The 27,003-nt window shown below is 40.9% G+C and overlaps 1 protein-coding gene across 2 annotated transcripts in view; it reads right to left on the bottom strand.

The window, feature by feature from the left end:
* Window positions 1-27,003, bottom strand: part of RELN (reelin) — a 468,214-nt gene that overhangs the window by 158,405 nt on the left and 282,806 nt on the right. For both annotated transcript variants that reach the window (XM_048836399.2, XM_048836401.2), the window contains exons 11-13: window positions 21,580-21,725; window positions 7,499-7,650; window positions 1,842-1,954 (exon numbers count right to left, since the gene is read on the bottom strand). In XM_048836399.2, the coding sequence (XP_048692356.2) occupies window positions 1,842-1,954; window positions 7,499-7,650; window positions 21,580-21,725 (411 nt within the window). The remainder of the gene's footprint in view (window positions 1-1,841; window positions 1,955-7,498; window positions 7,651-21,579; window positions 21,726-27,003) is intronic.

Here is a 27,003-nt window from a genome sequence, read left to right as displayed (position 1 = left end):
ATTATCCACATTGCTTCTTTCATGTTGACTATTAAATTAACCCTCTCCCTACAAAAGAAACTAGACAAAAAGTCATTTAACTCACTGCATGGCCATCACTACCCTGGAAATCAGGGATGCTCAGCACCTACAATGATCAGGGTATTTGACTGTAAACACCTTGAAGGGACCATGTCTTCTGTGTTCTGAAAAATACTAATTAAGCTTGATTGTTTAGCAGTGATGGTGCGTTAGAAACGGGTATTGCCTCTCAACTCTTCCAGTTCACATTAGCAAATGCAATGGAAGTGCACCGCTGGTTTAAATAGAATGGAATAATTTGGAGCAGATATCACGTTTGAAATATAAGGAAATGTTCTTTTGATGAAATTTAGCTCATGTGTCTGGAGCTATATGACTAGTCTTTTTTAATATATTAAAGGGACACTTTCAGCTGTAAATGTAGTCCATTTGAAAAAAAGCATGTCAGATGTAGTTGTAGATACTACCCCTCCCTCTGAGTCCCCCTAATATTTTCTACTCTTTTACAATAATAATTTCCTTTTTTTTAAAGTAGGTTCTTTCCTATTGCCATGCAAAAAACAGGAGAAACTTTACTACAGTGAAACAACAAAACGGACTCAGCACAAAGTGCTTTCAAATACATAAAGTAAACAGACTGAAAAAAAGAAATATTTTTTTCTCTCAATTTTACCATTATAGTAATCTTAGGTGTTAACAAAAGAAAGTGATAAAAGTGTAGAAATGTTTTTAAAGTAGACTATACCTTTAATACAATATTCTCTATGTAATGTAATGTATAAACATGCTGTAGTTTAGTTTGTAACAATGTTGTGTGCATATGTATATATGTAACCCCTGTCTTTTCTTCTTCCTTCTAGACAGCACAATACAAATATTGTACCAGTTACCGTGCTGGCTAGGGCTCTGTGTATAGCACATCCACAGACAGCCCCTAAATGGTATGGCTCTTCATAGCAGGAAGGACCCCTGATTCAGGAAGCAATCCTGAGAAGAAATTGAGGAGTGAATATTGCTGTCTGGGTGAGAAGGCAAAAGCGTTTTCCAGCAACAGGAATGGAGCTGTCTCTGTATCCTTTTTTAGTAATAAATACATTGTCTGTTGTTTATTGAGCTCATGCCTGTGTCATCATTCCAGGGAGTCTGTCTACTTGTGCTAAACAATCAAAAAGGAGACTGCAAGGTCACACAATTGCCAGACAACCGAAAAATCCATTATTCGTTAGCTCTAATTTTAACTTTCATCTAGACTTCTCATATTTTGATTGGTGTTGTATAAGCTTGATAAAACCCAGGTGAACTTTTCTGGTGTTCCTTTCACAATAGAGAACTCTTTGGAATTGCGTATGAAAGCCCCATATTTTCTGAGACAACAAAAACGGCACACTCATTTTAAAGGATACATCCGCTGTCACAGTAGGACTGCAAAATTATTGCCCAGTGCTAGCTTCACAAACTGACCATGCCTACCCGACTGCTTACCTGATCACACGGACACCACAAACCTCTCCTTTATTGACACTCCCATTCCCCCAGTCTAACTGCTGCATGCTCTCATGCTCAAAAATAGCTATAATAATTATAAGCTTCCAACCTCTTTATCTGCTACCTTCTTTTTAGTCTATTATCCTGGCATTAAATGAGCTAAGTAGTGGGCATTGCAGAATTTTGATGCTCAGATGCTTTCTAACAGTGTGATCTGTACATGTTAGTTGCTTGAAAAGCTCTTGTTGAATTACCCCAGCGGAATGCCATACTCAGCATGGTCAAATTGGCTTAAAAATGTAGGTCGTCTGTCTATCTTTGTCTATAACACCTACCTTATAAGAAGCATAGGTCAGTGTATCAAGAGCTATGTGCTCTTTCCTTCCTTCTATCTTTGCATAGAGGAGGACATCATTTTCATGGGCTTCTCCAGAATCACAAGTTCCCCCTTTACAATACATATTTGAGAAACAAAATAACTGAAGCACATGTTATTTAGAAGTAAATCACATTAAATTCCCATAATTATGAAAACAATTACACCTAGTTATTATTAAACTAAGATCTGAAACAAAAGAACACAAGGCCCAATGGAATAATGTATAAGAACCATTCGATCAGATAGGCCATGCTGGAGATCAATGCCTTGACAGAAAAGCCTAAGTAACTATTTTTATCAGTTTATTGAAATAAATTTTAATAAAAACTATGTGATGCCACAAGTGGTGTTTGTATCTGTGCATCTTACACCCTATACACATGGAAGTGTTCTGCTTTTTTCAGTGTTCGATTTCCTGTTTCTGGTAGAAATCGGTACATTGTTATTATTTAGTATTTATATCCTGGTTAGAGCCAAAGGTCTCTGTCAGGTTCAGGGCTCCATCATGTTTGGTGCTGTGCAAACACAGAGGACATATACCAAGACTGTACTGGGCCCTGGGCACAAGAATAGTCCTTGCAAGCAGGCAGTGGCAGGGCTGTTCAGGGTTAGCCTCTCCAAAGGATACAGAGGGAAGTTCAGGGAGCCTGTGGGACCATAGTGTCTACCTCTTCCCCCTCACTCCATTAGCTAACAAGGCTAACTAGGTGTATGCCAGGCACTGTCTTCATGGGTGTGGTTGCAGCCATATGTTCTCTGCCTCCCTTTGTGCCTCTCTGAGTTCTGATTGGGGTGGTGCTACACTGTTCCTGATACATATTAGCACAATAGAGCCCTTAGTGAATATTGTGGAGAAGTAAAAGATATGCCATTTGTAATTGTGATTTACAGTACTTTCATTAGGGAATAAGAGAGACAATCTTTACTCAGCCAAACTCCCATTGCTCAATGGAAGGAAGCATGGTGTAGTGGTTTAAGAATGGGATTAGGAGTCAGGAGGATTTCTGTGTTATTTTCCTCTTTCACAGACCTGGTGTGTAACTCTGGGCAAGTTCAGCAAGACTCCCTGTGCCCATCTGTATAATGAGAATAATGTTTATATAATCCATAGTATTGTTGGCAGGACTAATTAGAATTTGCTAGTTGCTTTGAGATCTCTGAATGAAAGGTGCTATATACATTAAAAATACTAGTATTAACATAGCAACCTTATTGCTGGCTCTCCCAATATACTTGGCATTCGTGGATGTGAAGAGGGTGCTAGTCCTGTGTCCCAAAGCCTTGTTATGGCAGTGAGGTCCTAAGCAGTTCTGCCTCAGGAAGTGGACCCTCAGTTGGGCATGGAAAGGTTGCCGCATCCCCTTCTTCCTCCCTTTCCCAATTTATCCATAATTACTTCCTAGATACTTTGGGAAGCACAATTAGCTAAGCATGAGTTATACTTTAGTCAAACACAAGTTATTGGGCTGAATATAGGGGAACAGTAAAATTTAATGGTGTCATAAATATAAAGGGAAGGGTAAACCCCTTTGAAATCCCTCCAGGCCAGGGGAAAGCTCCTCTCACCTGTAAAGCGTTAAGAAGCTAAAGGTAACCTCGCTGGCACCTGACCAAAATGACCAATGAGGAGACAAGATACTTTCAAAAGCTGGGAGGAGGGAGAGAAACAAAGGGTCTGTGTGTCTGTCTATATGCTGGTTTTCTGCCGGGGATAGACCAGGAATGGAGTCTTAGAACTTTTAGTAAGTAATCTAGCTAGGTATGTGTTAGATTATGATTTCTTTAAATGGCTGAGAAAAGAATTGTGCTGAATAGAATAACTATTTCTGTCTGTGTATCTTTTTTGTAACTTAAGGTTTTGCCTAGAGGGGTTCTCTATGTTTTTGAATCTAATTACCCTGTAAGATATCTACCATCCTGATTTTACAGGGGGGATTTCTTTATTTCTATTTACTTCTATTTTTATTAAAAGTCTTCTTGTAAGAAACTGAATGCTTTTTCATTGTTCTCAGATCCAAGGGTTTGGGTCTGTGGTCACCTATGCAAATTGGTGAGGCTTTTTATCCAACATTTCCCAGGAAAGGGGGGGGTGCAAGTGTTGGGAGGATTGTTCATTGTTCTTAAGATCCAAGGGTCTGGGTCTGTAGTCACCTAGGCAAATTGGTGAGGCTTTTTACCAAACCTTGTCCAGGAAGTGGGGTGCAAGGTTTTGGGAAGTATTTTGGGGGGAAAAACGCGTCCAAACAGCTCTTCCCCAGTAACCAGTATTAGTTTGGTGGTGGTAGCGGCCAATCCAAGGACAAAGGGTGGAATATTTTGTACCTTGGGGAAGTTTTGACCTAAGCTGGTAAAGATAAGCTTAGGAGGTTTTTCATGCAGGTCCCCACATCTGTACCCTAGAGTTCAGAGTGGGGGAGGAACCTTGACAAATGGCATGGGATATATAGGTCAGATGAGATGATATAATGGTCCCTTCTAGTCTTAAACTCCCTGAATCTATTCATCTTCTTCCTCTCTGGCTAACAGGCAGGCAAGAATTTGCTTGGGAAAATGCACCGTGCATCTTGCTCTGTGTGCCCCTATTCCCTAATGTCATTAACATGGGCTCAAAGGGAGCTGGACACGGTAGAGTTTGTGACTTGTTTTTCCCCCCTGCAAAGGAACAGGGTTTCAGCTGGGGCAGTGTCTCCATATCTGTAGAGCTCAAGAGACTTGTAAAGCTTTCATGTAGTAGCAGCTGTGGAGGCAAATCTGGGCTGGACATATTCTTTAAATGCTGCAATAGAGATAGAATGGCTTTAAACAACAATGGATACTAATGGTAGTATATTTTATTGGCATAGCTCCATTTGGTATCCTGGATAACGAATATTAAAACAAGGTATCTGTAACTGAAAAAAGGAAGTTTCATGCTTTCCTGTATCACGCTGACATTGCAGGTTGGTTTAAAAAACAGGATGAGGAAGCTCTTTCAAATAGTGTGTAAGATTTCAGATATAAAACACTTCAATTGCTTTGTCAAGCAAAGATGGCCAATTATAAGGGTGTTCTGAAAAGCCTTATAAGGCTTACATCTTTGCTGTGATTTACATTGTACTATGAAAGCTCTACTTGCTTCTGTGAGGCTTTATTTGTATACCTGAATATTTACACTATTATGCATTTAGCTACAAACAGGCATAGCTTATGTTTTCAATGTCATCACCCAATTTCTCCACCACTCTTGCTGAGCTGACAGCCTCTCCTGTAAGTTCAGAAGGTTGACAAAGTTTCTTTCCTGTTTTTCTTGCAGGTGTTGTAATGCCTGGAAGACCTGGAAATAAGGCAACCTCCCTTTCCTGTGCTTTATTGGTAAATCATGTAACACAGGGGAGATGTGTGACAATTCAGAGTAACTACAACAGGACTTCGAATCAATGAATTAAGGGTTTTTTTCTTGTTGACTCAAAAGGTGGCTTTGGAAGGTCACTAATTTAATCCATGCTTCCTCCTTTATCATCCCATTATTTTCTTCACTATTTTCTAAAAACCAAATGTTGTGTTGAGAGAATAAATTTCATGTGGAATTTCCTTTATTTATACATGTACGCATTAAATTCCTGGAAAATACAACAAAATATTGGATGATTTCCCCACACCCAACAAACATTTGTGTGAATTTGGATTTGTGAGAGTGAATGCCTAATACAGTTGTACTGACAGCAGCCTTCTTATTTGGAGAGGAAACTTTTTGCTTTTACTTCATCTTTTATTCTTGCTAGTTTACCATTGCCCCCCAAGAAAACCATTCAGGGTGAAATTCATCCCATTGCAAAAGGCCTGCACACAATCCTCAGCACTACTTAAACATTTAATATAGTATTTCAGTATTGTGGAGTTCTTGTGTGGACCTTGTGCTCTGGGGTTGAATTTCACCCTCGGGGAAGACATTATTGTGGCAGCTATTCATGAATCTGGGGATGGCTTAGTAGCTCAGGAGCAGAAACCATTTTGTGGGTTAGTTAACAGAGACACGGTCTGTTGTAATAATTGAGGCCTAGAAGGCCTTCCTCAGCTGTGAGCCTAACTGTGGGAAAGTGGATGGACGTTTGTAACATTGTTAGGTTACCTGGAATAACAAATGTTTGCACACTTTGATGTGAAAAAGGTAACAGAAGTCCAACCCAGACTGTTACATAAGGTTGTTTGTAAAAATTATTAAAAGTGAAATACAGAATGACTGAGTTAGTCTAAACAAAAAGGTGTTGCCAATATAACCGAAGCACTGTGTTGAGACCATATGTGGCAACAAGGCAGATGTGGAACCAAAAATCAATGGATTAAATGCAGCAAGTCAGAAGTTAGGTGAGATTGATGAACAAAATAATGAGGGGATGGCCTATTCCACCCTTCACTCCCTTTTGGGATTTCCTAAAGAAACAGACTTTGTGAGAAAAATGGCGACTGTAGGAGATTCATAATTATGGCTGCCCCCCAATGTTTCCTGGGACCGTGGGTCTTTTTCATTCTGTTCCCTTTGAAATGTTCTGACGAGACTAAGCCAGAGAGAGAGACCCAGATGACATTGTCACCTCCACTGGCTCTGGCAGAATCCCAAATGCCATCTAGGATGTGAAGCTCTATTCCTCATGTGTCCTTTTCCTTCCCCACCTTATTTCTTCTCTTTCTTATTCCTCTTCTTTTGCCTTCTGTCTAAGCAGAGTCCGGCTCAGCTGGCCAGGACTGTATATTTTGCAACACTGCTGTAAGCCTGGGACCAGAAAGAGGCAGCTTAAAGGAATGCCCTAAACAGCCCAATGTATATTTGCCAGGTCTCAGAATGGCTGATAAGACCATGTGCTGGGCCTGTATTTTTCCAGCAGTGAGGCTGCAAGTGAAAGTCAACATCAGAGACAGAAAAAGTTGCATTTTTATCTTTGCTGTTCTTTCCTTTCCCATTCATGTTTGTTTGTCCTGTTTTGTCTTCTAGAAAAGGGGATTGGACTTTAATAACACAGCAACAACAACAGCTTCAGCCTATCTCAACTAACTTATTAGTTATTGCCACCTAAGAGACTGTCAAAAATGGGCTTTATTCCTGGTAAAGGCTCTCTCCAGCTACAGGAAAAGAGAACAAGGGATGTTGTTAAAATGAAAGCCTTATTTAATATTTTACATTTCAATTACATTAACTGTTTTTCCTTCTTTTCTGTATCTTTAATAAAAGATTAAAAGGATTTTTAATGGTGTGTTTGCTATGGTACTAAGCAGGCTGAGGTCTCTGCATATCAAACCAGGAATCTTGTTTAAAACTGTTTAATGCTGGACAGTGACTGGGTTATGTTAACATCTATGACTCTATGGCCTCATTTTCTCTCTCTAAAATTAACACAACAGCTCCCACCTGGAGACAACTCCCACTTCAGACAGAACAAATTGGGCCTGATTCTCCACTGTGTTAATCTACTGAAATCAAAGAAGCCACACCAGCGTGGAGGTGGAATGACTCAAAGCTATCATCTTTAGAAGATATTTAGCGTATTTTGGTTCAGATTGTAGGATTTCAAAATTTTTTTTCAAATTCTAGTCTGATATGTTTTGCGTGTCCCAAATATGTTAAAAGTACATACTCACCCATGCTGAAGTAAAATCTCAGGTTCCCATAACCTGTAGTGTCCATATATGGAGTACATAGTTTTCTCTCTCCATCTCTGAGGAATACCATAGATGAACCTGACTCCAGTGTTCCACATTCAGTACCAATGACAGCTCCAGATATGTCCCATCTAAATACATCAACAATGTATTGAGAGTCAAATACCTGGTAGGGGTAAGCCTGTATGTTTCTAACAGTTTATTTTATAAAGAAAAACGTCTTCAAACCTCATGTGGTATAAAGAAAAGCAGTTTGTTCAAACTTGCTAGTGACCACAAAATAACAGCTCCTTCAATTCAGTCAACTTAAACAGCATACAATTAATGTATGTCAGCAAAGTTGTAGATTATATTATTTAAAATACAGTAATTGGCAGAATTGTACAAAGTTATTTAAGTTGTTGAGATATTTATTTTGGCTGTCGAATTTTACCCTTTCTCAATACTTTGGTGTTATATAAATAAATAACATGTAATGTAAATGCAACCTCCGTTGTATTTTCATTTTGGCTAATTTAGAAGACATTGAAACATCTCTGAAACTTTAAAAGGAATACTGCATTGATCCTATCTACTATGAAATCATTGAACATGTAGGCCATAACAGGGGATACCCTCTATTTAACTTTTTGAGTAGCATTTGAACATTTTTGAGTAACAGTTTTCATTCAGTGCTTGAATAGAGGAAAAAAGAGATACTATGCTTCTCAAAAAATTTAATTTGATTCCTCTTTTTCTCACATTTAATAGAAAACATGTTTTTGTTTTTCCAGCCAGTGGCAGTAAATATAGTTGGTCGGGAATTTTCCAAGGAAACATTTTTTCATCAGAAAATGGTGTTTGTTGAAACTAAAACTGTTCACAGGCAAGGGTTGGTTTCCAAATCTCCTGATTGAAAAATAGGTTGGTAAAAATAAGTTTAGAAATTGTCAAAAAGTCCTGTTTTGACATTTTAGAAATGAAAACTTTCATTTTTCAGTTTGAAATGACTTTTCATTTCAAAGTTTTAGTTAATTTATACTAAAAAAAGTTTTAAACATAAAAAAGGTCAAAATAAGATGGAATGTTTGAAAATGATCAAAATGAAATGCTTGGTTGGCCCTATCAGAAGTGGTCTTTGCATGATTGATTTGTGAAAATTTTCATTGTGATTTGTGATGGCAAAATAATTCAGAATCTCAAAAACACTCACAGGATGGGAAAACTATTTCCTGCCCAGCTCTAGCAGTGAGAAGTGAGTGAACAGAACCTAACAACTACCTAAGGTCTCCTTTTCTAATTTCTAAGTACTGGTTTCTTTCCAGTAATAAACAATTGTCAGTAACCCCCACCACAATTGTTGATCAAGTTTATATCTGATATTTTTTTTTAACCCCCTCAAACTATTTCCAAATGTATGGGTGTGATTTTTTTTTTAAGTGCTCAGTGCTGCTACCACTTAAGTCAATTGTAGTTCAAACATTGACTTCAATGGCCTCAGAGTTAGGCCTATACTGAGTGCATTTGAAAATCCCACTTTATATCTTATAGTAGATTACAAAGTAATATTTGAAAATCTACCAAATTAACATTTATTGAAATGCTTTTATGGTACAAACATAAATATGTCATCTGAAGAACAAATCACTCTGTAAGAATTTAATCTGTTTGGCTGCAAAAGTATGGTTAGTTTACATTTCAATAAATTTAAACATTCTGTAGCAAAGCATTTTTGTTTGATGTACATCTAATTCTGATGAAAGAACTTTGGTCGTTCAGACATTTAAAAAAATAATACGTGATATGATAAAATATAGAGTTACCAATTTTGAAGATGGGTCTTTGGGAACCAAGACAATTGCAGAATTAAACAGTTGAGCCTGTTTTGATTTATACAAAGAAATCTCACAATGGTTCATTGGTCTTTTTATATGCTCCATTTAGCCCAATTAAAACACTCTCTTTACTGACCCACAAAACAACATGGGGTCATGAATGATTCAGATCATGGGTGTTTCTAGGGATAACTTCCTTTTAGGGAACATTCAAAATGAAAAGTAGAAAGTTTAACAATGTAAAATGACTCTGGCATTTTTGTAAAAATAAGTCCAAATTCTCTCTGTAATGATAAATAGAGAAGGAATCGGATAAACTGCATCTATTATCATATTATAAACATGTAGAAAATCTTTGTTAAATGTAACTTTGGGATACATTTATCCCCCAAATCAGTCTATAGTCATTCTTCTTTCACTGATGAATGATAAATGATATGCAAAAATGGTATGATGGTTTATCAATCTAAATGTTTATACTTTATGTCAGATGGAAACATAAGACCCAATCCTGCAAGTAGATCTGTGTGGGAAGTAAATAGGGCTCTGCAACAGTCTGCTCACAGGGATCTAGTTGCAGGGTTGAGTCCCTAATCTGTGTTATAAAAGAGAAATGGGATAACAATCCTTTGTGAATGAGAAGAAGTACTGAGCATTGGCCTTACTTTGCTCCCATTAAAGACAACAGTAAAACTCTATCTCTACCTCGTTGATTGCACAGATTAATTATGTCTCCTTGTGCATCCAAAATTTTGCATGAAACTGTAAATCTGGCATTTCCCAATTTTTCAGTGCTTGATTTCACAATCTAATGCAATCCTTGGATGACTAAACAAGGGAATCTTGAGTAGGAATAGAGATATTATTTTACTATTGTATTTGTCAGTTGTGCAACCAGTTATGGTGTCCACAATTTAAGAAGGATGTTGATAAACTGGAGAGCATTCAGAGAAAAGCCATGAAAGTGATTAAAGGATTAGAAAACATTCCTTACAGTGATAGTGTCAAGGCACTCAATCTATTTAATTTAAAAAAGGAGGGCAAGGGGTGATGACCACAATTTGTAAGTGCATACACGAGGAACAAATATTTGATAATGGGCTCTTCAATCTAGCAGAAAAAAGAATAACCCAATGGCTGGAAGTAGAAACTAAACAAATTCAGACTAGAAATAAGGCATAAAGTTTTAACAGTGTGGGTAATTAACCGCTGAAACAATTTACCAGGGGTCATGGTGTATTCTCCATCACTGGCAATTTTAAAATCAAATTGGATGTCTTTCCAAAAGATATGATCTCGGAATTCTTTTGGGGAAGTTCTATGGCTTGTGTTATACAGAAGGTTGGACTAGATTATCAAAGTGGTCCCTTCTGGGCTTGGAATCTATGAATCCAGGAGCTTTATAGAGGGTGGAATAAATATCTCCCTGTGACGGGGTGCATCTACCCCGCTCTGGCTCTGCAGGGGTTAACTGTGCATTGCAGGCTGAGGAAGCCACACCCCTTCGCCTCTGCTGGGCATGCTCAGCCTGGAGGCAAGCCATAAAGGGAAGCAGCCAAGCTCAGTCTGGGCAGGCTTCTGAAGGGAGAGGATGCAGACTGCAGGCTCTCTCCAGGGAGCTGCTACAGAACCCAACCCCAGAAGCAAGGCCTGCCGAGCCCCAGATGGATTCCAGGTGGCCTGACCAACCCAGAGAGGAGGCTACAACATCAGGAGCTATGCTGCCTGAAGACCCCGGAGACCTGTGGTAACAGTGGCCCATCGCCAGCGAAGACAGGGTAGGAAGCAGCCCAGGGAACTTAGAGTTTGCTCCGGTGGGTGAACAGGAGAACCAGTCAGTGTGTTTTGGAAGGATCCCCACTGTCTCGGTGGTGAGTAATCCCGCCACTGCCAGGGCCCTGGGCTAGGGCTTGGAGGAGTGGTGCCACCCCTCCGCCCTGAGTGGTGTGCTACTTTCCCAATGGGCCAATAGGCCATGCAACCCCACAGAGGGGTGTGACTTTATTGCCTCTGGCCATTAGGCATCACTGCCCTGACTGTGAGGGGCTTTTGTACTGACTTGGGCCATTAGGCCACACTACCCTGACTATAGGGGGTTCTTGTATTGACTCTGGCCATTAGGCCACCCTGCCCTGACAGTGAGGGTTGTTTTATGGCACAGCTGATGCAGCAGATCGCCAGTCAGCACCAGCTCTGTATGACCCAGCATCAGGAGAAACAACAGTAGCTGCTGCAAGAGTTGGCGGCCCAGCATCAGACCAACCAGGAATGCCTAGTCCAACAGGTTGCGACATGACTGCAGCTGGCAGTACTGTCAAGGCCCATCCCTGCAGGGGTAGGGCCAGGGGATACCCTGGTGGGGCTACCCATGCGCCTCACCAAGATGGGGCCTGGTGATGATCCCGAGGCATTCCTTGTTACTTTTGAACAGGTTGCTACAGCTGCCTGTTGGCCTCCTGAAGGCTCGGCCACCCTACTGGCCCCCTATTTGACCAGCCAGGTGCAAACTGCCTACCGCAACCTGGTTCCTCATGAGGCCTGGGATTACTCCCGTGTGAAAGCTGCCATATTAGACCATACCAGCATTAGCCTGGAGACCTATCAAAGTGGTTCTGCAAAGAGCAGTAGCCTCCAGGAGCTTGACCACGAGCTGTGGACCAATGCTTGCGGGACTATTGCTGGAAATGGCTGAATCCGGAGAATTTAACTGTGCCCCAGGTGGCGGAGCCCATAGCATTGGAACAATTCACACAGATCCTCCCAACAGGGGCAAAGGAGTGGGTACAACACCATCACCCAATGGCCCTGAATGAAGCTGTCTCTTTGATGGAGGATTACCTGGCCACTGAAGGACCTGAACATCAACTCCCCAAACCAGAAGGACTGGCAGGGTGAAGCCGGAACCCTGAGGCTCAGCAACCAAGACCTGAAATGGGGAGACCTCACAGTAAACCCAGCTTAGCGAGGCCCCCACGGATCACCGGTGGGAGCTGGGCCATACACTTAAACCTGTGGGGTGAAGGAACTTCTCCAGGCATGTTGGGAACTCCAGGACACAGCTCAAGGGCCCAAGTTCCCAAAGGGCTCTGAGTGTAGACAAGAGGAGCACTTTTGGTGGGACTGTCTGTTTATGGACTGTGCCTATGGTCAGGTGTGGACAGCAGACCGCCGGGTCCGGAAAAAGGCCCCGACCAAATTCCTGGTGCCCGGGCAGGTGGATGGTACCCATGTGATGGCCCTCATTGACTCAGGCTGGAGCCAGACGCTGGTCTGGGCCAGCTTGGTGGACTCCCCAGATCTAGAGGTGGCACCAATATATATGCAGTGCATCCATGGGAAGGTGCAGCCATATCCCACCACCAAGGTATGCCTGGAGATAGGCCAACACAAGGAAGAGTGTTGGGCGGGCTTAGCTCTGACTTCGGTGTACACGGTGGTCTTAGGACATGATTGGCCTTGGTTCAGCGAAATCCTGTGAGCATTGGGGGACTGGACTTTGGAGCAGGAGAAGTCAGGTTCCATAAGGAAGGAGTTCCTGCACCAGGGGTGGCAGGATGACCTGAATGAGGGTCCCTCCAGCCAGACTAGAAACCTCACACCACGCACTACAGCGCCCTAGACAACGGAGCGAGTCAGCCAAGAGTGGCTGGAGCTAGATGGGGATTTCCTTCAGGAACAGAGGGAAGACCCGACCTTGAGCCGAGCCTGGGAACTAGTTCTGGAGGTGGGAGACCAGGTGGGCATTGGACTAAGATGGCCCCAGGGACCACACATTTGAGATCCACAATGATCGTCTCTATCGGGTGACCTAAGTTCCGCAGACCGGAGAGGAATTCTGCCAACTGCTGGTTCCCAAGAGGTTGCGTTGAGAGCTGTTATGATTGGCCCATGTGGTGCCCTGGGCTGGCCACATGGGACGAGAGAAGACCCTGCAACGTGTATCACTGGGGTTCTTCTGGCCTGGTATACACCAGGAAGTGCAGGACTTCTGTGCTTTGTGCCCGGAATGTCAGTGCACAGGCCCAAAGGAGGTACAGCAGGCGCCTCTGATTCCACTCCCAGAAGTGGGAGTACCCTTCGAACGGATCAGCCTAGGTCTAGTGGGACCCTTGGAGAATAGTGCATCCAGGTTCCAGTATATTCTAGTGGTAGTCAAATATGTGACCTGCTACCTGGAGGCCGTCCCGCTACAGACCATCACAGCTCTTGCCATAGCTGCAGAGCTTCTGAAAATTTTTGCCAGGGTCGGGATACCCAGGGAAATATTGACTGACCTGTGGAACGAATGTCTCTTCCAAATTGATGGCTTAATTGTGTCGTCTATTAAACATACGTGCCCTCAAGACTTCAGTATACCATCCACGGACTGATGGCCTAGTGGAAAAATTTAACGGAACCCTGAAGACCATGCTCAGGAAGTTTGTGGATGACAATCCACGACATTGGGACAAACTAGTCCCCTCACTGCTGTTTGCGGTGCATGAGGTCCCCCAAGCCTCGACAGGATTCTCCTAGTTTGAGGTCCTTTACGGGAGACAGCCAAGAGGGATCCTATATGTGCTCTGAGAGACCTGGGAGGAACAAGATTTGAGGGTCCCGGGATCAGTCCCTTACATCCTGCAGCTGCGGGAATGCCTTCGGAAGCTTGGATAGTTCACCTGGGAAAATTTACTCCAGGCCCAACAGACCCAAGAACTCTGGTACAACAGGGGGGCCAAGCTATGGACCTTCGAGTCTGGGGATTGGGTCTCGCTCCTAGTGCTGTCATCAGAATCTAAGCTGCTAGCCAAATGGCAAGGACCGTTTGAGATTGTTTGACAGGTGGGACCAGTGGATTATGAGGTTAGATTCCCTGGATGATGAAAGGACATCTGGATATACCATGTAAACTTCCTGAAGGCCTGGAAGGCCCAGGAAGACCTGCTAATCACCCCATATCCCCCGGAGCCCAAATTGGGGCCGGTAGCCAGGGGATTCCCTGACCCAACACCAATCACAATGGGGCAGGATTTAAGCCCAGAGCAACAAGCGAGGCTACAGCGACTGGTCCAAGACTTCCCCTCCATTTTATCTTCCTGTCCAGGATGGATGAGTATTACCAGCCACCACATAGACACCATTCCCGGACAGAAGGTTCACAACCAATATCGCCCATTTCCCCGGAAAATGTGGGAAGTGGTCCAGAAGGAACTCGAGGCGATGCTAGCTCTGGGGTAGTGGAAGTGAATGGAGAAGCCCCACAGTCCTAGTCCCAAAGCCTGATGGGATTGTGAGGCTCTGTATAGACTTTATGGGAGTCAATGCCATCTCTCGCTTTGATGCGTATCCAATGCCCTGGATAGATGAACTGCTGGAATGACTGGGTAGTTCTAAGTTTTTATCAACACTAGATTTGACCAAGGGGTACTGGCAAATACCGCTCACCCCGACTTCTAGGGAGAAGACAGCCTTCCCTATGCCATTTGGCCTATACCATTTAATCACATGCCCTTTGGGTTACATGGGGCCACGGCAACGTTTCAGCGATTCATGGACCAACTATTTCAGCCACACAGGCAGCATGTGGCTGCTTATATCAACGATATTGTGGTCTACAGCACAAATTGGGAGGAACACCTACAGCATCTCACTGCAGTGCTGCAAGCCCTGAAGTAAGCAGGACTCACTGCAAATCCTGCCAAGTGTCACCTCAGGTGGAAAGAAGTGACCTACTTGGGGCATACGGTAGGGGCAGGCCAGCTCCGTCCCCTGGTGGACAAGGTACAGGCCCTGAGGGATTACCCCGCCCCTACAACAAAAAGGAAGGTAAGGCAATTCCGGGGATTGGCCGGCTACTACAGTCGGTTCATGCCAGACTTTGCCACGATAGCCGCCCCCCTCTCTGACCTCACAAAGAACTCCTGGCTGCAAAATATCCGGTGAGCAGAGGATTGAAAAAGAAACTTACCAGGAACAAGTCCTGTTCCACCCTGATTTCTCAAAACCGTTTATTTTACAAACGGACGCCTCAGAAGTGGGGCTAGGGGCCGTGCTATCACAGGAACTAGATGGGGAAGAACACCCTGTGCTGTACCTAAACCGGAAGCTGTTTCCTCGAGAGGTCAAGTACTCCATCATCGAGAAGGAAGCGCTGGCGGTAAAATGGGCAATAGAGACCTTAAGGTACTACCTGCTAGGGAGCCCCTTTTGGCTAGTTACAAACCACACTCCCCTATGATGGATCAACACCATGAAGGATTGGAACGCACGGATTATGAGATGGTACCTCGCCCTCCAACCCTATGATTTCAGTGTGTCGCACCGTCCAGGTAGGGCCCACGCTAACACGGACTCTTTCTTCCAGGCGGGAGGGAAGGACAGTGGGGAAAGACCCCTGCCGAGTACCATCTTGAGGGGTAGGGTGTGTGATGGGGTGCACCTACCTCCCCCTGGCTTTGCAGGGGTTAACTGTGCTTTGCAGACTGAGGAAACCATGCCCCTTTGCCTTTGCTGGGCATGCTCAGCCTGGAGGCAAGATATAAAGGGAAGCAGCTAAGCTCAGTCTGGGCAGGCTGCTGAAGGGAGAGGATACAGACTGCAGGCTCTCTCCAGGGAGCTGCTACAGGACCTGACCCCAGAAGCAAGGCCCGCTGAGCCCCGGACAGATTTCAGGTGGGCTGACCAACCCAGAGAGGAGGCTGCGCTGTCAGGTGCTATGCCGCCTGAAGACTCTGGAGACCCATGGGAACAGTGGCCCATCACTGGTGAAGACAGGGTAAGAAGCAGCCCATGGGACTTCGCCTTTGCTCCGGTGGGTGAACCAAAGAACCAGTCAGCATCTTTTGGAAGGATCCCCGCTGACTCGGTGGTGAGTAATCCTGCCACTGCCAGGGCTCTGGGCTGGGGCTCGGAGGAGCTGGAAGAGCCCAAGTCCCCCTACCTGGGGTGCCACACCCCTCTGAGTGGCACCCTACTTTCCCAATGGGCCAATAGGCCATGCAACCCCACAGAGTGGTGCAACTTTATTGCCTCTGGCCATTAGGCTTCACTGCTCTGACTGTGAGGGACTTTTGTACTGAGTTAGGCCATTAGGCTATACTACCCTGATTGTAGGGGGCTCGTATGTTGATTCTGGCCATTAGACCAGCCTGTACTGACAATGAGGGTTACTTTATCAACTCCGGCCATTGGGCCATGCTACCCTGACTGTAAGGGGCTTTGGTATTGATTCTGTCCATTAGGCCACACTGCCCTGAGCTGAAGGGCCGCTCTGCTGACTCCAGCCACTAGGCCATAATACCAAGTTCCACAATAGGGTCTTCCGCATAGGACCTAGCCAGCTGCAGTACAGCCTCTTCCCTCTCTTGTGACCAGACACCCCGTGACGGGGTACACCTACCCCACGATACTCCCTGTATTTTGTTTTTATTTTTTCTTTTAATCTTTGTATGGCAGCTTACTTATTAAAAGACTGAACTTGTAACTTACTTTCAATTGATTCCTGGTTAAACATCATTAACTCCTTAACACTGCAAAATCCCCATTAAGCAAAATTCTTACTAATACTGTTCCCATTAAACATCAGTCATTACCATTCACTGTCATTCAGCTAAATTGGTTTCCTGTGAGGCATCACAATAAAATAGCAATCCTGACTAAGTAGACTCTATACAGTATATATCTAGGACTTTGCATTTGTAAACCATGGAAAATTGCATGTGTATGAGCTCTTTTTAGTCCACCTTGAATAATTAGTTTTGAACATATTCAGAATGTGTCAGTAAATCAAGGTAATTTGTGGGAAAAGTATGCAGTTAATATGTCCTCAGTGATACGTGTGGAATTTCTTATCCCAAGGAACTGCAAAATTGATACTTAATACTTTTACTGATTACATAATAAAAGAAGCCTTAAAATCATGTATATTAAAGATTATGAATCCCTTAATGAAACTTCCTATGAAAATGAACACTTTTCTGAATACAGAATTTCATTAGAAGTAGAAAACTAATAGGAAGTTAATGGGTCATATTCTTCTCTGTTAACTTCAGACACTTTGATGAATGAATTTTTAACTAAAGTATTTTTAAGGAATCAAAAGACACATTCTTCCAAAGTAGCAGCACTAAGGAAAATCATAATATTTAAATGGTATTTAGGGTGCAAAATTCACAAGTCATTAACATCAGGATTTTTGTTTTGTTTTTACTTAGGCCACTACTTGGAATTTTTTATAGGGAATCAGATTGGTGAGTCACATTTATAGAGACATGAAGACTTCATTGAGTACCCACATACGAACAAATATAACTGCAACCATAGAAAAGCAATATAAATATAGCAAAATGGCCTTCAGAACTGCACATACAATTTTAGGGAGACCATCAGAAGTGAAGATGGAAAGAGCAGGAAATAGAGAAGCACTGTAAATGGCAATGACAATAAGATTTCCATGCTCCTGTCATCCCGATAACCCAAGTCGGGGTTGGTCAGGCGATCTTTTATAACCCTTTTCCCTTACATTCCCACACATCTAGAACCATATTGATTAGGTCTCAGCCTTTTGCCCATGTTTGCTATTTCAGGGGACCATAATTAGTGGTCCAACTGCTAGCGTAAGCTATTTGCCTCAATACATTTCCCAATAGTTTTGACACGTGAATGCCATTGCTCCGTGGTTACATATACCAGAAAGCCCCTAAACTAAGTCTGCTAATTTAAGATCAAAACTCTTATTTTGCTGCTTGTGTTCATTACAAGACACAAACTGCTAAATCTTATATTCACTGGCAGCAGAGACCCAATCAGGACCACCAGAGTGCCACCAGTCAGATCCCAGGACTGGAATCCTTTGTTGGAGTTGAACTTCTTGTTCTGGTGCTTGGGGGCAGGTTGGCGCTTACTGGCTCCTAAGAGCCTTGTAGATAAGAGCTCAAGACCCATGGTCCCTGGCTCAGAGCAACTGTGTAGTCATAAACTAGCACATAGTGAACAGCATTTTATTTCTAGATTTGTACTCCCTATTTTTTTATTGTATGTCATTTCTAAATGTTTGAAAATTAGGCTCTTTTCCTACTTAGGATGGCATCCATATCAGAACAATTGACTTAAATAGACTTATGCTGATTTACACCAGCTAAGAATATGGCTTACTAGGTACCCTATCTACCGAAAAAAACAGATGTGCACTGCCAACCACCATTTTCCTGTTCTCTGAAAGAAGAAGAAAATAAAGGCCAAAAGGGCATCGGACACATGGTTCACTTAGCAACCCTTCCCACACATACTCATGTTTTGTTGTTGTATAAAACATTTTCTGAAATGAAAAGGATAACAGCAAAGAGCACAAGACAAGACAAGAGTTAGTTATTTAGACTGGGAATAAGTTTACAATGATTTTTTTTTTGCCTAAACTCAAAAGTAAGCTCAAGAGTTCACATAACATTTGCATGTATTTCTTACACAGTGATCTTTATCTCAGACACAGCATAAGCAGCATGTGATTTTGTAGCTGCTAATGAAATTCTGTGTTTTAGAAGTTGAAACCAGTGTTCAGAAGAAATGACATAAATTATCAGTCTATGTTTTACAGCTGCCCTGGGGCTGCAGTAACTAATATAATCCTCACTGTTTTTAAACAGAAAAATTCATTTTACTAAACGCATCCAATTTGTTGTTATTCTGTTTTATTTTGCTTTTTACCCAGAATTTATCTCCTTTGTCCCGCTTCATAGCTTCACTCTGCAAAGTGCTATTGACAATGGCTGCATGGTGTCCACTTTTGCAAATACTAAAAAGGCAGGAAGGGGTGAACCCAGGATTTAGCGAGATTACAGAACGATTTGAATAGGTTGAAAAAATGGCCAGATGTTGGGAAATTGATGTTCATTATTAAGAAAATGCATTTGGGGACGCTCTACCAGCAGGACAAATGCTCAGTAAATGGATTCAAGTTATATGAGACACATAGAGAGGGAGATACAACACAGAGCTGAAGTGAAGAGAGCCACAATGGTGTTAACATTTACCACAGTGGCCAAAGCTACCTGCCAAGAACTGGGAAAAACTATGGTAATCAAAGATACCACTTAATTGTCACTGCTTGTAAGATGTTGATTTGTAACATACCCCTAGGCTTGTATAATCAGAGAGCACATAAAAATTATCTACATGCACAGAGGAGCATAATGCTTGCTTATGATCTGACTGTTCTCTTTTTACTATCTATAATGACATTTATTATTCATTATTAATTATTATTAATTATAATGGTTGTTGTCATGAAGAGAAGCCTGGAGAAGAACTGGATTAGGACACCTGATTATGTTGTACTCATGTCCTTCATTAATAGTGGCTGTTTGATGTGTAAGCTTATGTAAGATAACTGGTTTTACTATGTCTCAGTTTCCCTATCTGTACAACGGAGATAATGCGATACTTACTTTGCTTTGTAAAGCACTTTGAGCTCATTTGATGAAAAATGCTACATAGGAGCTAAGTATTCTTCTTCTTCTCATAGTGACTTAATAGAATGTGGGAACAGAAAGCATAAAGATACTAAGATAAAGCTGCTAGTCAAAAAAGAAAAATAGTAGATACTTGGGACAGAAAAACCACAGCGTGTTATATTTATTGAGGCACAAGCAGGATAAGTCAAGATGAATCTTTTTGTCTTTCTATCTAAGCTTCTTTTATTTTTATATTCTGTACAATGTAAAACCATTCTTTCCTATAGCTACTTAAGCTAAATTTCCCCCAACCTGGGGCTAAATTACGATGCAGTTTTGCTGGGAGTACTGTGAAGAAGCTCTTAGGCCAGTTGCTACCATTAAATATTATGGCACCTATTTTCAAACGCAGGCATGTGCAAGTGTATGCAAATAACTGCATGTGCTTGTTATGCACAGAAATACCCAGTGCACATATACACATGAGCTATTTGTGTATACACATGCCCAACATGCTCATGCACACAGGCCAAAAAGTTCAAAGAAATGGGTCTAAAGTCAGGCTCCCAAAGTCTTTGACATTAACCATAAATAAATGGTTGATTTTAATGGCTGGGAAGTCAATGGGATCTCTGGGTGCTCAATACTGTAAATCAGGCCATTCATTTATGACAACTACCCAAAAATGGATTTGGATGCCTGATTTTAAATATCTTCTGAACATTTTGGACTTATGATATTTCATGTATAACTTGGTTGTGTACACTTGTATGTAAGGATCCATGCCAAATTTGAAAATCTGACTGTGTATGTCAAGCTTCCAATTCCCCATTTGTAACCACTACTCTACACTCTTTACAAAACCAAGGGCTTGATCCAAAGCTGATTGTTATCAATGAAAAGACTCCTGTTGACTTTGTGGGCACTGGATAAGGCCCTGTGGATCCTGTTTGAAGTCCAAACATTTACTCATTCACTAGCTGTATATTTAAAGTAAAAATACTGGGCCAGATTCTCATTTATGGCCATAGAACCATATGCCATAAATAAACCATGGCCATAAGCTTAAGTGCAGCTTAGGAGAGGTACAGAAGTACCCTTTCCATTCCCCCAGTCCAGGAACTGCTCTTCACCAAGTTAATCTCCCTAAACCCGGAGCTGCTGTAACCTCCACTAACTACCAACAGCTACAAGGAAACATAACAGTTGCCAGGATTTGCTAGGGCAGGGCAAAGTCCTGGCCAGGCCTCCTATGCTTGCAGCGAAGAGGAGGGGTGACAGTTGCTCTATAACACCTCTGCATCCTCCCATGCACAAGTGATTTTCCCTATTTCCCCAAGATTTAGGACTGGTTTGTGCTAGAGCAGCCAGAGTATGGCTCCGGTCCCCCATGGTCCCCCATTTTCTCCAGCACTGACAGTAGCAAGATTATGTTTTGTTCCAGGGAAAGTTTGAGTTTTTCAAAGAATTTGATTTTGTCCAACTGTGTATTTTTAATGCTAATGTGTGGCAGAAGTGGAAAACATTGCAACACAGAAAGTTTCTAATGTAACACTATGAAGTTCATGCGCACAACTTTTGTATATTTAGCTATCTAGAGACAAAATAGTCTGGAATCAGATAGGACCTACTGACTCTCCTTGACTTCTTCATCTCTAAAACCTATAATTACCAACATTTTTTTACTGTTTTTTATTTTAGCAACAGACATGCTACAAATACACTGCAGAGAGCAAATGCAATTCTCAGTTGAAGTTTCCTTATCTCCTGGAGTAATGTTGCATGCACACTTATAGCACTGGAGGTAACAATCACTCACCCTTTAGGCTGGCTCTCAAACTCTTCTGCCCACTGCTCCTGGGTATCCTCAGTGGAAAGATCCACATCTCGGGTTGTGGCAAAATTGAACTCACTGCCTTCAGTTCCATGGAAATAAATGGAGTTTCCATCTGATTGACAGCTATGCTATAGATAAAAGGAACATGCAAGAGGTGGTTGTTAAATGGTTTTTGTTTTTAATGGCAGCTGTCTTGCTCATGTACAATCAGAGCTCAGAAAAAGTCATTAAATTATTTAGCATTGACACCTGAAACAGAACAAAAAATAGTTTGTTCATTCTTCTTTATCTTTCTTGAACAACTCCCAGTTATTACTGCCTCTCAATATCATATTTTCTATTGTCTTCAATTTCAGACCTCTGTAAAGTGTATAACTTTGTTTTCATAACAATAACAATTTTAAAGCATTACATTGCATCTAGCTCAGACCAAAAATCACATTCATATATTCAAATAACTTAGTAGTATATTTAGTCTAGGGTGGATGTTTTGCCCGTTTAGAGGTTCAGAGATATGTCTTGAAACAAATGCCAGATCTTCTTTGCCTGAATATTTGCCAATGGAGTGTTGCAGTTTGTTATTATTAGTCATATAAATGATATTAAATAAATAAATTAGATTTAGATAACATAATAACGTTTGGACTTTTGACATTTATAAATGAAAAACTATTACATATATTTAATTCAAACATATCATTTTCTGTCGGCACCATGTTGCTGAGATTCTATTATTATTAATTTGTATTAGAGTAACACACAGAAGCTGAACCAAGATGGGGGCCCTCTGGGCTGAACTCTGTATAAACGCAAAGCAGGAAGCAATCTCTGCCCTGAAGAGCTTGCAGTCTAAAGAGACTGGGGGGAGGAAAGGGTGAGGAGAAAAAGGAAACATTATTATTCCCAGATGGGAACTGAGGCACAGAGAGATTAATTTAGTTGCTCAAGCTGACACATGAAATTGGCTGCAGAGCTATGAACTGAACACAGATCTCCTGAATCCAGTCTGAAAGAACATCCTTTCTCCAATCTTTTTAATCCCTTTCTACAAATACTCTCGGTCTGTGAAAGATGCTTTTCATCTGGCTTAAAAATTCAGAAGAAAACCATATATCTTTTCTTCTTTCTGAAATCCCAGTTTTGCTGGTGGCTAAAATTTCCCCATTTCTAGTGACCGGATGAAAGGGGGTAAACTTTCAAAATGTGAGAAAGTTGATCAAGGAACTTAGTAGCATACAATTTCTGTTATTAAAATAATTAGTTTAAAACACTTTTCAAGAGAGCCTTGGGTATATTAAAAACGGAAGGATGAAACAAGAATTGGTTAATTAGAATAATTTTCCATTACTATCACAATTCATAAGAATGAGATACAATAATGAGATTTCATACTCTGGGAATTATTGCTGGATGCGAAGTCACATTGACCTTTTCAGTATAATCTATGCTGGCTGCTCTAACTCAAACCCCTCATAACTGGTGACTGTCTATAAAGGGGGATGAGTATGATGCCCAACTAAACTAATAAGAAAGAAAAAAGGTCAAGGTAGTGTCAGGGTAATTCCATAACTTATATAAGATATAGGCTATGGAAAGCAATGGAAAACTGCACAATATTTCTTTTCATAATTTCATAAGAACAAAGTAAAAATGATGATACTTGGTAGCATTCCAGAGCTCATCGTCAATTTAATACTATGAGAGCAAATTAAAATTGAAGCGAGTTTGCCAATGATTTTCAAACTTGGGTACCTAAAGTTAGGCAGTTTAGTTCCTATTTAGGCTTGTAAATAGGAGACCCAATATTCAGAGGTGTGGAGTACCTGCAGCTTTCATTACTAGAGAAGTAACCATGTCTGAATTTAGCCCATTGACTTTTTGGTCTAAGGGCATGCAGATTGTTGCTATATTTATGTTGGAATGACAGTCAGATTCAGTGCAAAATAAGAACTACTAAACTTCACTTAGAGAATGAAACATGGTATAAAGATATAAAGAGAATTTCAGCAGCTGAAATAAGTAAACTTCTGTGAATATATTTAGCCCCAAATAGAGGTCAAAGCAATTATGAGATTTAGAAATGCTGATAAGCCAGGAGCTATGTTTACTCTAGAAATAACAAGAATTCTACCACAAATATACAATAAAGCTTGAACCAGTCAAGAAAATACCATGACACATTAAATATGAGACAACCCAATATACCTACAACTGAAAGAACAATTTTTTTTTCCACTGGGTTGTGACACAAAGTATGTATTGATAGCAACTATTATCTGAACACAGTTTTCTATTTTATACCTCTCTGAAAAGCATCCCTTGTACTACATTGTTATTAACTACATATGAAATGTATTTTGCTCATCTATTTTAGTACCTTTTATGTTTGCATATATCGCTCACTTGAGACTTAAGAGTAAAATTAATTTGTTTATTTTGTTACTTGATTTTCAGTATATCCATTTGCAGAATGGGGAGGAAGCTAGCCATTTATCTGTCATTCAATCTGCCACAAAATTCTTTTTTTATGCTCAGAAATAGTGAAAATGAATATACAGAATGAAAATTAATCCTTAGGCTGCAGGATCCAACTTTTCAAGTTTCGGTCTTGTTTTATCTTTTATTAAACAGACAGAACTTAAAGTGGAGAGAATTATCTACCATAGTTGCATATAGACACTGGAGCATCATTTATAGATCTAGTATAGTTTTCAGTTGGCAAGTTACAACCAAGCATTCATTTGATAGCTGACTATACCGTTTGTAATTACTTACTTGATGAAAGGCAGCAATTAAAATCTACCTCAAACAGATGTAACCACATTAACATTTAATGGGTAGTATGTCCTTCTGCAGTCTACAGTAATATATATTATGGTAAGTGTGACAGAGTTTCCATTAAAGTAGACTGGATAAGTAAATAGTCATTTTGACTACAGAGTAAAAAAAAAAATCATTTTTATTGTGATGTACTGCAGCTGTGTGCAGAAGCTTTGCAAAATTCAACAGGACACAAAGCTATAACTTATCTAATTAGGTCTATAAAACTATATTTTTACTTTCAGATAAAGCTCTGTTGTGTCTGTGTTTTGGGTTGTGTATGTGTGTGTATTCCATACTTATTTTGTGTTAATTAGGTTAAATTGACCTTTGTTCAGGTTAACTTTGGCTGTAGTCAACTTTTTTACCTGTGCCACAGCTACACTGGAGAGAAAGTTTAAACTGAGGTTTATGGGTTTATTGTTATGTGAGTTACCAATAAAGGCAAAGCCCATGAAAGGGAGTGGCAAAGATGTTCAAAACGGAGGCTTGGATTTTTAACAGAGTCTAAAGGAGCCAGGTACCCCTATGCCATTAAAATCCCTGCCTGAGTGTCTAAAGTTGGGTACCTAGAAATCCATACTGGGATACCTAAACGTAAGTGGCCTGATTTTTAAAGGCACTAAACACCCATAGTTCTTATTAGTCACAACGGGAGCAGTGGGTGCTTATCAGCACTTTTGAAAATCAGCTCAGCATTCTGTTCAGAGAAAGATGGGAACTCCATTGATTTACAGATTTTTGGTCTTGATCTCAGCCTTCAAGAGCCTTACTCTGACCTGCCATGTTATCTGTGAGATTTGTTTTCCTTATATAACCATCCTCAGTTTGTGCTTCATTTCTGATTTACATTTAAAGTTTTTCTTTTTCTGTTATCTTTTTACAGAAGTTAATTTGGCCTTGCATTTAAGATACTGGACATCTTTTATCAAATGATCAATTTAAGAGTCAACGTTCTCAGTTATATCTTGATTTATACTTTTTTGAATGTGTATGCAACATTAGATTAAATTGCTAAATAATATTTGTAATTCAAGAGACCATATGACATCAGTACATGAATGTATTTCCCTCTGTTGTTATTGAAGCATCAATTGCAGTTCCATAGTTAAAGCTGCATTGAGTTTTGCATTTAAAGCAGGGATTCAATCACATATGAAGCATACACCATATCACCCTCCAAATTACAGCATTCCCTCTGAGTACAAAATCAATTTTTCTGAAAATTTACAAGTATATGGCTTAGTTTATGAGTTAAAATTAATTTAGAAAATGGATCCTTTAAGAAATTAAAAACCTGTGTCATTCCATAGTTTTCTTCTAAATTGTCTTAATAATAGAATAATTATTCCCATATAGTTCAAACTTCCCATATAGTTAAAACTCACTGAAGTTATGTTCAAGCTACTTCTGAAAACTTTGTTTTAGGATTAATGGTCATTTTTTGTTATTCTTCACAACTGAAAATTTTTCTTCAGCAGAGGCTGACAATTTAATGTTCTTCTACAGAAAATTCCATCACCTCTTTTAATATAGCGGCCACCTCCTATTGTTCTCAATGAGAGTGAGGCTACAGGGCTGCCATTAGCAAAATGGTGTGTCAAGGTTCCTTCCCCACTCTGAACTCTGGGGTACAGATGTGGGGACCTGCATGAAAGATCCCCTAAGCTTATTCTTACCAGCTTAGGTTAAAAACTTCCCCAATGTACAAATTTGCCTTTTCCTTGAACAGTATGCTGCCACCACCAAGCGTTTTAAACAAAGAACAGGGAAAGAACCCACTTGGAGACATCTTCCCCCAAAATATCCCCCCAAGCCCTACACCCCCTTTCCTGGGGAAGGCTTGATAACAACCTCACCAATTTGTACAGGTGAACACAGACTCAAACCCTTGGATCTTAAGAACAATGAAAAATCAATCAGGTTCTTAAAAGAAAAATTTTAATTAAAGAAAAGGTAAAAGAATCACCTCTGTAAAATCAGGATGGTAAATACCTTACAGGGTAATCAGATTCAAAACATAGAGAATCCCTCTAGGCAAAACCTTAAGTTACAAAAAGACACAAAATCCGGAATATACATTCCCTCCAGCACAGCTTATTTTACCAGCCATTAAACAAAAGGAAATTTAACGCATTTCTAGCTAGATTACTTACTAATTAAACAGGCGTTGTAAGGCTGCATTCCTGATCTGTTCCCGGGAAAGCATCACACAGACAGACAGACTGCTTTGTCCCGCCCCCTCCAGATTTGAAAGTGTCTTGTCCCCTCATTGGTCATTTTGGGTCAGGTGCCAGCAAGGTTACCTTAGCTTCTTAACCCTTAATTTTATAGCACTGTTTTCAGAAAGGTGGTTACCCTTCCCTTTATATTTATGACATGGTGGATTTCAGAATGGCCTCTGCCTCCCGTGGTTGCCAGTAAGAGTGAAGCCATGCTGTCCTCAGGGAAGATGGCAGCCACAAGAAAATGAAAAATGAAAAAAATCGAATGTATGTTTAAAAATCAATTTAATCGAATCTGGTACTAAAAATACCCATTTCATACTAACTGCAACTGTATGGCTATTGCATGCCATTAAGGCAA

Source organism: Caretta caretta, chromosome 1, assembly GCF_965140235.1.
Source record: "Caretta caretta isolate rCarCar2 chromosome 1, rCarCar1.hap1, whole genome shotgun sequence".
Lineage (NCBI taxonomy): Eukaryota > Metazoa > Chordata > Testudines > Cheloniidae > Caretta > Caretta caretta.
Note: the sequence above shows the minus strand (reverse complement) of the source record. Positions and strands in the feature narration are given on the sequence as shown.